General features: G+C 35.7%; 1 protein-coding gene across 1 annotated transcript in view; it reads right to left on the minus strand.

The window, feature by feature from the left end:
• LOC125653373 (E3 ubiquitin-protein ligase TRIM71-like) overlaps nucleotides 1–13,494 on the minus strand; it is a 17,672-nt gene continuing 4,178 nt past the window's right edge. The window contains exon 2 of the mRNA XM_056142779.1: nucleotides 1–2,522. Coding sequence (XP_055998754.1) covers nucleotides 850–2,511 — 1,662 coding nt within the window. The 5' untranslated portion in view covers nucleotides 2,512–2,522 and the 3' untranslated portion in view covers nucleotides 1–849. The remainder of the gene's footprint in view (nucleotides 2,523–13,494) is intronic.

Consider the following 13,494-nt stretch of genomic DNA (forward strand, 5'->3'; position numbering starts at 1 on the left):
TTGAATTTACTTTCAATTGTATTACTGATTATGATTATCATAAATGCACATTTTTACAACAATCATTTGGAAATATAACTTATATCATATCATTTCACATTAAAACATTTATCATTGGAATTACATTGAAATAATGTTTCCTTCTTGAAGTTTAGAAATGCAATTTCATGATGTCCCATTACAAACAATGATATTGGAATTTCTTTTCAAATCAAATTCAGATATACAACTAGAATCAAATCATTATAGAATATACAAGAAGTGGTCTCCCTACACGAGACCCTCCAGCTAAACCTGATGATGTCACTACATGACTACAAAGTTCTAAAACAGGAAATAAAACAAGGAACAATCAAACATATCATGAGGCCCATGCTTCTCTTTAATCAATTTTACCCTTGTATTTTCAAATTTACAGATCAAGGAGGGCTGGTCTTTGCTGGTCTTCAACACACCGCCCAGGTTCATTTTCTACCACCACACTTCATTACACAGTGAATTGTAAAAAAACCAAGTCAAATTCACTATGATGATAGGGTAGATACTTTTTGATAGGATGCATACTTACATGGGCTACGTGACTATAATGACAATTTCACAAACATGTACCATTTGTGTAACAGTATGTGCATGTACTTCCCTGGACTGTAGGTAGACATATCCAGAATAAAACAAGATTGAATAGTCTTTTTTCAACACCTTGGATTAAAATCATCAATGTTCAAATTTACAAAAAGAAAGAAACAATGAATGAATATACTGTTGTGTAGATATCACTAAAACATGTATGTATCAAGAGCACTGTGTGAACTCTGTCATTATCTGATGTCTGTATGTGATATCATGTGTTTATTTCATGTACTGAATCACTTTCACTTCTCCTGATTCATATAACCCTACCCACAACCTCCCCTCACTGTCCACACTCAGTCCTACAGGTTTATCTAGTCCACAATTGTCCACACATCTCAGGAACTGTCCGTTCTGATCCAGGATGTGTAGACAGGCATTGTTGAAATCTGCCACAATGATCTGACTCATGGAGTCTGTCACTATATGTATAGGATCAAATGACTTCTTCCTCCTGGCTGGTGTACCGTCGTATCGGAATCGGACTCTTCCTGACTTGTCCACCACGACCACGGTGCCAGCATTACCATCAGAGGCCACGATGTCTCCATTGTTGTTCTCCACCACATACAGTGAGTATCCCCCTCTTTTATAGATTGGTTCTCCATCGTCATCTCTATCTATTTCCTGTTTCTCTGTGTGTCCCTGATAACGGACAATTTTATATTGGCTGTGATCAGTAGTAAACATACTGACCAGGATGTCACCTGACTTAGTACAGCATAGTTGACTTGGATGCCAGCCCCGTGGTGTGGTTATCAGTGTCTCTGTTCTCCCGTGTCTGACAATGTTCACAGTTCTATTTTGAACATCACTGTATACCAGTTCTCCCTGTCTGGTCACTGTGATGCCATCAGGCCAGTATTGACATGTGGTGGTGACAGTGTCCCGTACAGACCCGTGTATGTCAACACGTCTTATGGTTTTATCTGTACCACTAACCCAGGCTTCATCCACTCCCACACAGGCAACATTGTATAGAGGATTAACTCCAGTAGGAATGGTTGTAATTGATTTGGCTTGCTCTAACAGCTTTTGTAAAGATAAATAGGAGACTTCCTCTGTCAGACTGGACAGTGTTGTCTGTGTAAGGCTAGCCTTGTATTCTCCTAATTCCAGACTGAGTTCTCTGCCTTGGACTGTGTTGGTTTTGAGTGATGGCAGTTTGACATCAATATCAGTAGGCATGTTCCTGTATTCCTGGAGTTTGGATTTGTAGTTAGTGACTGCAGACACATTGTTTGACTTCAGAATTTCTTTGTTTTGCTGAACTGTTCGGGTCATGTCTGGAATTTGATTTTTTATTTTGGATTGGTGAGAGTTTAGAGCAGCCAGGAGATTCTCTTTTATGGACTTCATCAAAGCACCGAGATGATTGAAAATGGTGTCGACTTCTTGGTGCCAGGATTTTCTGTGCTTTTCTTTTTCTTTGTCCAGTTCATCAAATTCGGCCATTATAATGGATATTTTGCTTTCTGTTTCTTCATTTTTCTTCTTGTATTGCGGAATAATAGTGGATTCAATTGCTTTGGTTTCCTTTTCAATATCATTTTTCTTGCTGTTGAAGATATCAGACATATCTCCATATTTGTGTCCATTATGAGGACCAAGCATGCACTTCAGGCAAACTGGAACATCACATTGTTGGCAGTGAGCCTCACATCTCTGGTTTGAGTGAAATTCACACTCGGGAAAAACAAGTTGTATCTTTCTGTCTTTGAAATGAACGATGTCATGTGGTTGGTACTTGAGCTTGTCCACATGTTTACTAACACAGTCCACACACAAACTGAGTTGACAACTGTTACAGAACTGCTGGGTAGGCTTGATACAAAGGTCACAGGTGATGACCTCCTGTGCCTGGGGGTTGGGCGTGGCCATTATCTGTCTCACTGTAATAAAATAATCAATGATTATATTCATTCATGAAAATTAGGTAATAAAATTATTGAATAAATGTGATTGAAAAACAATATTTTGTGCTATGTATTACTTAGGCGTGGATCTAGAATTTTTAGAGGAGGGATGCAATCTGAGATGGTACCTTTAAAACCTAAAAACGGGAAATTATAGAGCACAAACTGGTACTGAATTCACATTTTTGTTAAAGATTGTTCGATCAGGGGTGGGGGGATGGGGTGGGGGGTGGTATTGCAGCCTCCATAACTCTTCTCATGTTATCTACAAGTAGGCAGAACAAATCATCCTATGACTGGCAGTATGAACATCATTATAAACCCCTGATCCTTCATTAGTTTAAACCAAATAGAAAATAAGCATCAATTTCATTTAATCACTCTTTCTATCTAATACATATACCCAGGTGCTTCCAGATCATTTTGCAAAGTAAGAGGCCCATGGGCATCAATGCTTGCCTGTGTGACATCGAATCTGTTGTTCTTCATCAGAAAATTTTTACAGAATTTTTTACTCTCTTTATTCCCACAGAAAATTTTGACCCCATATCATAACCCCACCCCTTACAACCCCACATGGTAATGACTTAACCAAATTTGACTCCACACAGCAGCATAGGAATGCTTATATATCCGTGTTATTAACGAGGTATTGCTGCTCTGTTCTAAAGGATGGGACTTTTCTGTGGCATCATAATATCATTTTATTTCTGATTCCTGCCCTAACTAGAATCAGACTGATTTTGTTTCGGGGGGGGGGGGGGGTCTACACAACTTGGGAATATCTCCAAATTGATAGAATAATGTGTGGCCCTGCGAGTCTTTAAAAGCCTCAAGGGCCAGGATTTGAACAAGCTTCAATCTGTACTACATTGGAATTCTTGCAGATACATACAAAAAATATATGTCTCATATCATAGCCATTGGTTCTTCTTAATAAGATTTTTTAATATTATAATGTGCATACATGCAAGAGAAGCACTTAATTTCAACAACACCCAGTACCTAAAAGTGTCAGATTCACAAAGTTAATGCAATAGGTCAATTATCAATACAAATATTATCTAAAGCACTAAACTGACCAACAGCATGAGCAGTTCCATTAATTGTCATATTTTTGGCACAATTATTACCTGTCCATTCCTCAGTACAAATGAAGAAAACTGTACATAAGCAAAATATGTATTAAAAAATATATAATAATAATAAATAAATAGGGCGTCACCAATAAAATTTCTTGTTCTTCGGACAAATGACCCCAAAATATTGGGGCAGCTAGGCGAGCTATTTACTATTTATAATATTAAAATTTATTTTCAACATGAATTTCAAGCGGTATCGTAATAGAGCAAAGCGAGGGATTATATTTTTTTCTTTCTTAAACTTTTGTATTTTAAAACAATGAAAATTATATTCAAAATCACCTGAACATGTAAAATAACCAATTTTCTATTTTTTTGAAAAAAGGGACATTAACTGTGAAAGTGATGGGAATTTTTTTTTTACTCAAAATTTCTCAATGGCATAGGAATATATAAAAATAACTAATAAAAACATTTATTTTGCACAAAAACAAGAGAAACTCTAATAAGACTACGTTAGATAACCGCTTTTGGTGTAAAGAAATGTGTATGGAAGAATAATTGCCTTGCAAGACATTAAATATTTAATCATAAAAAAGTATGTACATAATTCATGTGCCTGCTTTGGGGATAAAAAGTGTTTAAAATAATCAAATCATGCAGTTATTCCTGAAATATATAATATTGAGCAATTTTCATTAAATCAAATTTTTGGTGACAAAATGAAAGCAAATGCCCCTTTCAATACACATATTGATAATTCAGTACATGCAAAATTACAGACAGAGTTTCTGTAAGACATTTTGTTTATACCCCAAATGTGATAATATATTGCTAAGGCCAGAATTAAAAAGCAGTTTGTTTGCCATCGTGCAACCGACCCATTTTAATGACATAATTTCGGCCATGGTTTTTTTTTTCACTTGATTTTTCGACTTCTGTTTTTAGCTCACCTGAGCTGAAAGCTCAAGTGAGCTTTTCTGATCACCCGTATTCCGGCGTCCGTCCATCCGTCTGTAAACTTTTCACATTTTCAACTTCTTCTCAACAACCACTGGGCCAATTTCAACCAAAGTTGGCACAAAACATCCTTAGGTAAAGGGAATTCTAAATTGTTAAAATAAAGGGCCAGGCCACTTTCCAAGGGGAGATAATCAAGAAAAGGTAAAAATAGGGTAGGGTCATTAAAAAATCTTCTTCTCAAGAACCACTGGGCCAGAAAAGATGAAATTCATATGAAAGCTTCCTTATATAATGCAGATTCTAAATTGTTAAAATCATGGCCCCCGGGGGTCGGATGGGGCCACAATAGGGGATCAAAGTTTTACATACAAATATATAGGGAAAATCTTTAAAAATCTTCTTCTCAAGAACCACTGAGCCAGAAAAGCTGAGATTTATATGAAAGCTTCCTGATATAGTACAGATTCTAAATTGTTAAAATCATGGCCCCAGGGGGTTGGATGGGGCCACAATAGGGGGTCAAAGTTTTACATACAAATATATAGGAAAAATCTTCTTCCCAGAACCACTAAGCCAGAAAAGCTGAGATTTATATGAAAGCTTTCTGATATAGTGCAGATTCAGGTTTGTTAAAATCATGCCCCCCTGGGGTAGGATGGGTCCACAATAGGGGATCAAAGTTTTACATACAAATATATAGGGAAAATCTTTAAAAATCTTCTTCTCAAGAACCATTGGGCCAAAGAAGTTCACATTTACATGAAAGCTTTCTGACAATAGTGTAGATTCAAGTTTGCAAAAACCATGGCCTCCAGGGGAAGGTTTGGGGCCATAATAGGGACTACGGTTTTACATGCAAATAGATATGGAAAATCTTCTGATATGGACCAAGGTGACTCAGGTGAGCGATGTGGCCCATGGGCCTCTTGTTCTTTCAAGTTCCTATCCGTGTTTGGTTCATCTTTACAAGTCAACGGTTATTGATTCATTACCTCGCACCATGCTCGCATCAGTCACCATTCAAAACACGGGTTTGGGACAGGGGATGACGCAATAAGCTAAAATTAAATCATCCAATGAGATTCCTCGTTTAAGATGCAAGTTTGGAAAGAGCAAAAACAGAAAGTAAACAATGGTCTTCGTGGGGTATACTTTTCTTAACATCAAGAACATTGCGTGTTTTTATTTTGTAATAAGGTAACTAATCAATAGCCCTTGACTTGTGAAGATGCATTTTGTTTTGTTTTTAGTTTTTTTCCTTTGCGGCGTTTTGTAAATCGGCGCAATTTTAAGCGCTCAAATGATCGATTCGGCACATGGCATACTGGTAGAATTTTGTCTATCCGACAAGGCATCATTCGATAATTATGTACACAAACAACAACTGTGTCCGATGAAAATGTAAATGGGTACCCCGAATATTCGGAAATGCCCGCAATTTACCGAAATGCTCCCAGGAATTAGTTTTCGAAATACCACCTAAAAGTATCGAAATTCCCCTCTAATTATATACATTAATGCATATTAAGTTTATATATATTAATCTTTTATGATAATTAAAACGTTTCTAAATTTGTGATTGTAAATTTAGGGAATTCAATTGTGTTCATTTCTTGCATTCATGATGTTTCAAAGAAAGATAACTCTAGCAAAATTTATACATAACAACATATTTTTATTTTCCAATCAAGGGCCCTCAAGGGGTAGCATGAGATTTTTTCCCCTATACCATATTTGTTTGAATTGCAAAATATATATGAATGTTGATTTAATTCAACTTACAGCAATGCATATATATAATGAGGTTGCAGAACACATTCTTCTAAATGAAAGAAAAATAACATGAGTTGCCTTCCTTAGATTAACACAAATTTTAATAAAACAAGACTCTTTTTTAAATTAAAAAAATTATGTTATTTTTTCTTCAGGGACGGTATTTTACACATTGAATCAATCCCTAATCTTTCAATCTAACTTTAAAAAATTGATTCAAAGGGGAATTTTGTTAGTTCTAATGGGCATTTCGGTAATTCGAGGTACCGCGGAGCACGGATTTAATGTATCAGAAATCGTTTGACCAACATCATTGAACATGAAATTGTGTTGAGTTTATACGAATAATGTTTTAGAACAACAACAATGCTACCAAGTTTTAGTTGCATAATACATGCATGTTACATTGGCCATTGAGAGTAAAATCATGGCAACCAAGACTCTAGACAAATTTGAAAAAACAATGGACATATTCAAGACCTGGAAAACAAACACCCACAAAACAAGTAACATATCAGAATAACAAAATGCTATATGAGCCATACACAAACTACTACTCTCCATGAAGTTAAAATGGCACTTTTTAGAGAGGTTTCTGACAGTTCTGCAAGTAATTCACTGTTATAGGGTTAATTCATCAAAAAAACACAAAATATACAGAGTTTTGATATATTCAATATATTTTCAGCAAAAAAACAAAAAAAAAATCCCTACCGACCGACCCAATATTTTTTATGACCCTTAGGCTATGGCAAACCAACATTATTTTAAATGTGGCCTTAGTTTACGTGTTCAAAGCACTGTGTATAGAAGTTCATTATTTGATGAAGAAATGAATAACAAAATTCAGTGAATGCATTTAAAATGGTATTTGTACGTGTACATACATTTCAAGACTAAATATACTGTCATTTGCCCAGTTCCGGATCACATTTTCATTATCGATTGCTGGAGGTACCAGGAAGATAAATTAGGTTTCAATCTTCTTGTGAGAAGATCAGAAGTTTCTCAAATGAAAAATCATTTAAATTGTCTGAAAATTGCTGTAAATGTCACAGGTCTTTACATTTTCGATACCCAAGTTCATAGATCCGTTCCGAACCATTCCAAATCATGGAGATGTTTGAAACGACTGCATGCCGATTCGAACATTGACTGATCCGATCCTACATTCAATCGGTCTCATACTTTAAATCAGTATGTCTGTATATTTATTCCACTTAACATATACCTAGTTTTTGTAGAAATAAAAATAAATCAGACACTAGTTTAATTTGAACAATATTCAAAGCTTCACATTTAGACATAGCCAAAAGGCGGCATTCAAAACTCTCTTGATTAGCATTCATCATTATCTTTCTCTGAGGTTGTTCATAATATAACATTATATCTACACGGAAAAACAATTTCTCGCCATTTTCTTGTGGTTTTGGCAAGACTGGGAAACTTGGAATGAAAAAAAAAGTTTTAAAATTAAATATGCTAAAGTTGAATAAACTACAGTATACATTTTAAATATTAATTTAAAGAAGTATATCCATGCAGACACAATGCATAGTATATTAACAGTCTCAATTTTCTAATTAAAAATAAGGTTTGTTGAGTTTATAAAAAAAAAGAGTGCTTTTTTATATCTGACACTACTTCTATAAATCCAAGAGTGCCTTTAATATGAACTGAAATATTGCTCAAAGTTGAAAACTATGTTCAATATTACGCGTGTGACACGACTGATCCGAAATTGGTTCAACAGATAAAGAAATATTTATTGATGCTATTGCTGAAAGATGTATCAATTAAAAATAAACCTGGGTTGAATAAAAATTACATCAGTTTTGTATCCCTCAGTAATCATTTCAAACGTGATTTACCTTTCTGAGTAGAAATCATTTCAATACTTAGTACTTTTAGAAAATAATTACAAAGTGATCCGGAACTGGCAATGATCCGAGACTGGGCAAAAAGCTAATTTGTTTTTGTTAAAAACTGTCTTTCCAACTATCCACCACTAAAGTTCATGGTTGTGTTAGTAAGATCTACACCCCCGTTATATATGTAGTTGTCCTCAGCTCGAGTGTGCCTCGGAGTGTCTCCGCATGTTTTAAAAATATTCGATGTTGTTCAGGTTTTTGCTGACACAGTTAAAATACCATTATTTCCAAGCGCAGTCATGACTTTGTTAAAAACTAAAATAAAAAATGGAGCGGAAAATGAACGGAAAAATTCCAGAAGCGGGAAATTTAAATTAATATTATTTCTTACATTCTATTTAAATACAGACGTTCGGATCCGACGAACAAGAAATTATATTGGTGTTGCCTAAATTAAAATAAACAAAAGGCCCATGGGCCACATCGCTCACCTGAGTCACCTTGGCCCTTATCTGAAGACTTTCCATACATGTATATGTTTGTATGTAAAAGCGAAGTCCCTATTGTGGCCCAAACCTTCCCCTGGGGGCCATGACTTTTACAAACTTGAATCTGCACTATGTCAGAAAGCTTTCATGTAAATGTCAACTTCTTTGGCCCAATGGTTCTTGTGAAGAAGATTTTTAAAGTTTCTCCCTATATATTTCTATGTAAAACTTCAATCCCCTATTGTGGTTCCAACCTACCCTAGGGGTCATGATTTGAACAAACTTGAATCTGTACTATGTCAGGAAGCTTTCAAGTAAATTGTAGCTCTTCTGGCTCAGTGGTTCTTGAGAAGAAGATTTTTACAGATTTTCCCTATATTTGTCTATGTAAAACTTTGATCCCCAATTGTGGCTCCATCCTACCCCTGGGGGGCCATGATTTGAACAAACTTGAATCTGCACTATGTCAGGAAGCTTTCATGTAAATCACAGCTCTTCTGGCCCAGTGGTTCTTAAGATTTTTAAATGACCCTACCCAATTTTGGCATTTTTGTTATTATCTCCCCTTCATTTGAACAAACTTGAAAGCATTTCTCCCAATGCATCGTTGTGCCATGTTTCGTTGAAATTGACCCAGTGGTTCTGGAAATGAAGATGAAACTATGAAAAGTTTATGACGCCGACAACGACGCCAACAGACAACGGACAAATTTTGATCAGAAAAGCTTTGACTCAGGTGAGCTAGTTAAATAAATAAAATGCTAAAACTAAATCTATAACAGTATTACTTTACAAATTACAAGTTTATTGTTTTTGGGCTTGCTAACCAATGTTTTCTAGGGAGCAAATTAGGTCTGTTTGTCCAAAGGCGGGGGGCCTCGTCTGACTCGCACACACAATTTGAAGGGAATTGAATCTGCAGTACCTGAGAATATGATGAACAATGGCCTACAGTTTTCACAATGCTAAGCGAGTGATTTCCCCCGGATTACAGAGGGTCTACAGCAAATTGCAGTCCTCAGATGACGGTGTCATATAAGAAATTAACTGAAAATTTACAATTCTTTATTGCAATTAATTGCTAGTTAAGGAATTTTTCTAAGAATTGAGTGTTAATTATGACTTAAAAATAGTATAACTAAACAATATTTTAGTCACTTGAAATAATATTACATCTACTAGATTATGTGTCCCTTGGCTTGTGTGGTTTTCTCGCAAGCAATGTGGTCAGGATGTAACAAAGTATGTAAATATTAATTAGTCCTCGACTTCTTTGGATCAGAACCAGGGTGTCTTCAGTATATCAGCAATTCTTCATTTTTAATTTTTTTTAATATTTTCGACAACCAAAACACATGCAATAAGATAGGCCAAAAAACACACGTGCAACCAACGCCTACATGTACATCATCAATTTATCATTTCATACAGAACAAAACTACTTATTGCTAAATGTACACCAGGTGCCAATAAACGGAACATGTTAATGATTTGAATTGGTATCTGTAGTGTAATATTTCTGTTGAAATATTTTTCGCGTGTGATTCAATCTTTTAAAAGTTAAATTTTGTGTACATCAACTTACAACTCTTCATGCACTTGAATTACTCAAATGAGAACAAAAACAATTATCAGGCACATAGCAAGAATGGGTCCGCTCCCTCTTATTATCACATGCAAAGATGGATATGTTTACGTGCAGAGATCAATCTATAGATACCCCCCCCCCCCCCCTCTTAAAAAAATCATTGTGAATTGTTAATTTAGTGGAAATGTAAAATTTAACCGATGACTGGAACTGAAAGATGAATCCTTGTCAGATTCCCTCTTGAGCTTTGGATTTTTATTTACTTATTCTTTAAATTTATTTGTCAAGAATGAGCGTTGTAGCCCATTGGACTCGTTTGATACCCGTAACACAGAATTTTGTGTTATCTAAAGATCACAGAATTGCATGTGCTTGATATGAGCATCAGTAATTTACGTTTAAAAAACACCAAAATACATACAAATTCTCTACTTTTTCTCTATAAATATAAAAATTCTAGTAAATGGGATGGAATTTTAAAAAATCTATATAGGCCTATTTTGTTTACATTGCTATTTAAAAACCATTGTCAACTCATTACCAGCTCGCCAAAGCGCGATAATTCTGACAAGCTGGTAATGAGATGACAATGGTTTTATCGGGGTAAAAAAAAAATTCAATGTTACTCTGAACTTGTACATGCAATATTGAATATTGTTTTTTTAATCTGCACCTCCCTTGAAACAATGCATCCCTCCAAAATAAACTTCATTCAACAAATGATATTTTTGTCCATGATATTCTCAATATAGCCCACATGCCGTAGGGTGCTTACAGGGGGCGCACTTGTTTCATCGCCCGGCAATCCCTACCCAGAGTTATCATTCCTTACACTCACTTACACCTCTGTCAATGTCTCAAGGGTTTTACAAGATTTTTGTAAAATGGCACGTATGCTCAAATAAAGTATGGTTTTGACTTCAGTTACAAAAATACATGTAAATAAATAAATATTGAGCAGATGTCAAGTCTTTTTGTGACACAAGAAGCATTGATTTGGGTTGAAACGTGGATATTGGGTAGTTCTATTGCACCAGGCCTATACATAGGTACATGAAGAATATATAGTAATCTGGTAATGGGAAAAAATCTACAAATAGTTGCTTGTCTTACATTTTCCAGATATTTTATAAAATAGTTCTTAGTTTTATTAGCCGTAAAAAATGTGGATTTACATGTGGAATAACATTGCTTATTTTGAGACGTTAACAGAGGTGTAAGTGAGAGCAAGGAACGACAACTCTGGGTAGAGACTGATCGCCCGGATAAAGCCGGTTGATACTTCCGAAAGCGGGCAAGTAACTTGTTTCAAGTATTTATAAGCCGCCGGTCATCTGAAAAGTAGCCAGGATCGCCCGATAAATTCAGAGCGGGCACATGGAAAACAATATGGTGGAAAATATACATAAACATTTTCTTGCTCGTTATTTATCCATTTTTCATTCATTAAGGAGTTTAAATTTCAATTAGCATTAAGTAGTGAGTTAAGCGGTAAGTTTATTGACATTTTTGTTTCCGAATGCTGGATGATACGATCAACACCGCTTCTCTGTGGAAGTTACAGCCCAGTCTGCAATGTTTGTGAACAAAATGTTTGAAGATAAAACTGATTATCAATATTATGATTTTTAAACTTAGGTATCAGGGGACAGTTTCGCACTATAGGCCCGGTCAACTTTTTCAAAAAATGGAAATACCCCATATTTGAAGTGATATATGTGTAAAAATGTATACAATAATTTTAGGATGCATGTCAAATGTAGCTGAGTGCTTAGTAAAAATGTTGATATACAACATGTAGGTGTCACCATGATTCCTAGCATATAGATGGGTGCAAATACGAAAGTAAGACACGTGGTCAGTTGCTGAAGAAATTCTGGTGAAAACATGCAGGGTCTAGCAAAAGGTCCGTAGCTGTGAGGGAAGGTGGATGGCCCCATATGAGAGGTAGATTTTTGAGAAGGGCAGATAGGGTTCTTGATTGTGCACAGTGTCTAAATCCCCATGTTTGGTACTGTGATGGTGTGGGGGTGGTGCGGATTTGCCCAAATGAGGGAAAATCAAAGCAAAAAAGGGGAACCTGCTCAGAGCATGTTTTGTGCACCAGCACCAGTATTTATAGATTACTAGCTGCAATAATGTAGCCCTCTCTGATTTTTTTTTTTTTTTTTTTTTTTTTTTAGGGAGAGGGCTACAACTCCTTAGGATCTCCGTAATGGTGCAAATGCGGGAGTGATTCACTCCCGCAACATTTGCGCTCATTCTAAAAATTTCCTGACTTTCTTTACGTAAATAAAATGATATTCTATGTTTCTTAGTCAATATATAAATTTACAACCTGGAACTTTAGATTTGTGAGGCTCTATTCTACCGTTTTCAACAATTTCGACAAATTCCAATTCCTTGATTCATATTTGTGCGCCATGTTTGATGTACTGAAGTTTCAACTTCCGATTGCCAAGTCATTTGCATATGTCATATAAGGTAGTATTTACATCAATGGACAAGTATGGAGGCAAAAGCTATTTCGTCGGTATTGAAAAGGTTTGAATTAAATATCAAGTTAAAAACCGAACAGCAGAGTGTAAATTCTTTCTGCAACAATATGATTTTCCTTTCTTTGTCAAAGAGGCTCGAGTAACTACATTTTCGCGCTGATTGTCAATGTTTAGGCTTTCATTAGATCCACCTACGAGATCTCGCGATAACAAGCATGGCGGAGCAGACGAAGAATTTTGCATGCTGTACATTATATTTAATGAAAAACACCTTTATTAGACATGCCCGAGCACAAAGTTGGTACTCCATTTGGTGTAAACAACATTTGGGACTAATACACAGAGTTTATTATCGGTTATTCATAAAATTATTTTGCACCATTACGGAGATCCTATGGAATTGTAGCCCTATCCCGAAAACGTCAGAATAAAAAAAAATTGGATAGGGCTACATTATTGCAGCTAATAGATTACATGTAATTTAGGGCCATAATTTATTAATTACACTAATATGAAATACAAGCAGAGTTCTTGAAAAGTGTCGGTAATGTCGGATTATCCGATAAAAGTAGTAAATGTCCGACACGAGTTACTTAATTGTCGGTCCTGATGGCCGATAAAAGTTCGGGATCGAAGTCCGTTTTTTACCGGGGAAATTGGCGGCCATATGGCCCATAAATTTTCA

This window comes from Ostrea edulis, chromosome 7 (genome assembly GCF_947568905.1).
Source record: "Ostrea edulis chromosome 7, xbOstEdul1.1, whole genome shotgun sequence".
NCBI lineage: Eukaryota > Metazoa > Mollusca > Bivalvia > Ostreida > Ostreidae > Ostrea > Ostrea edulis.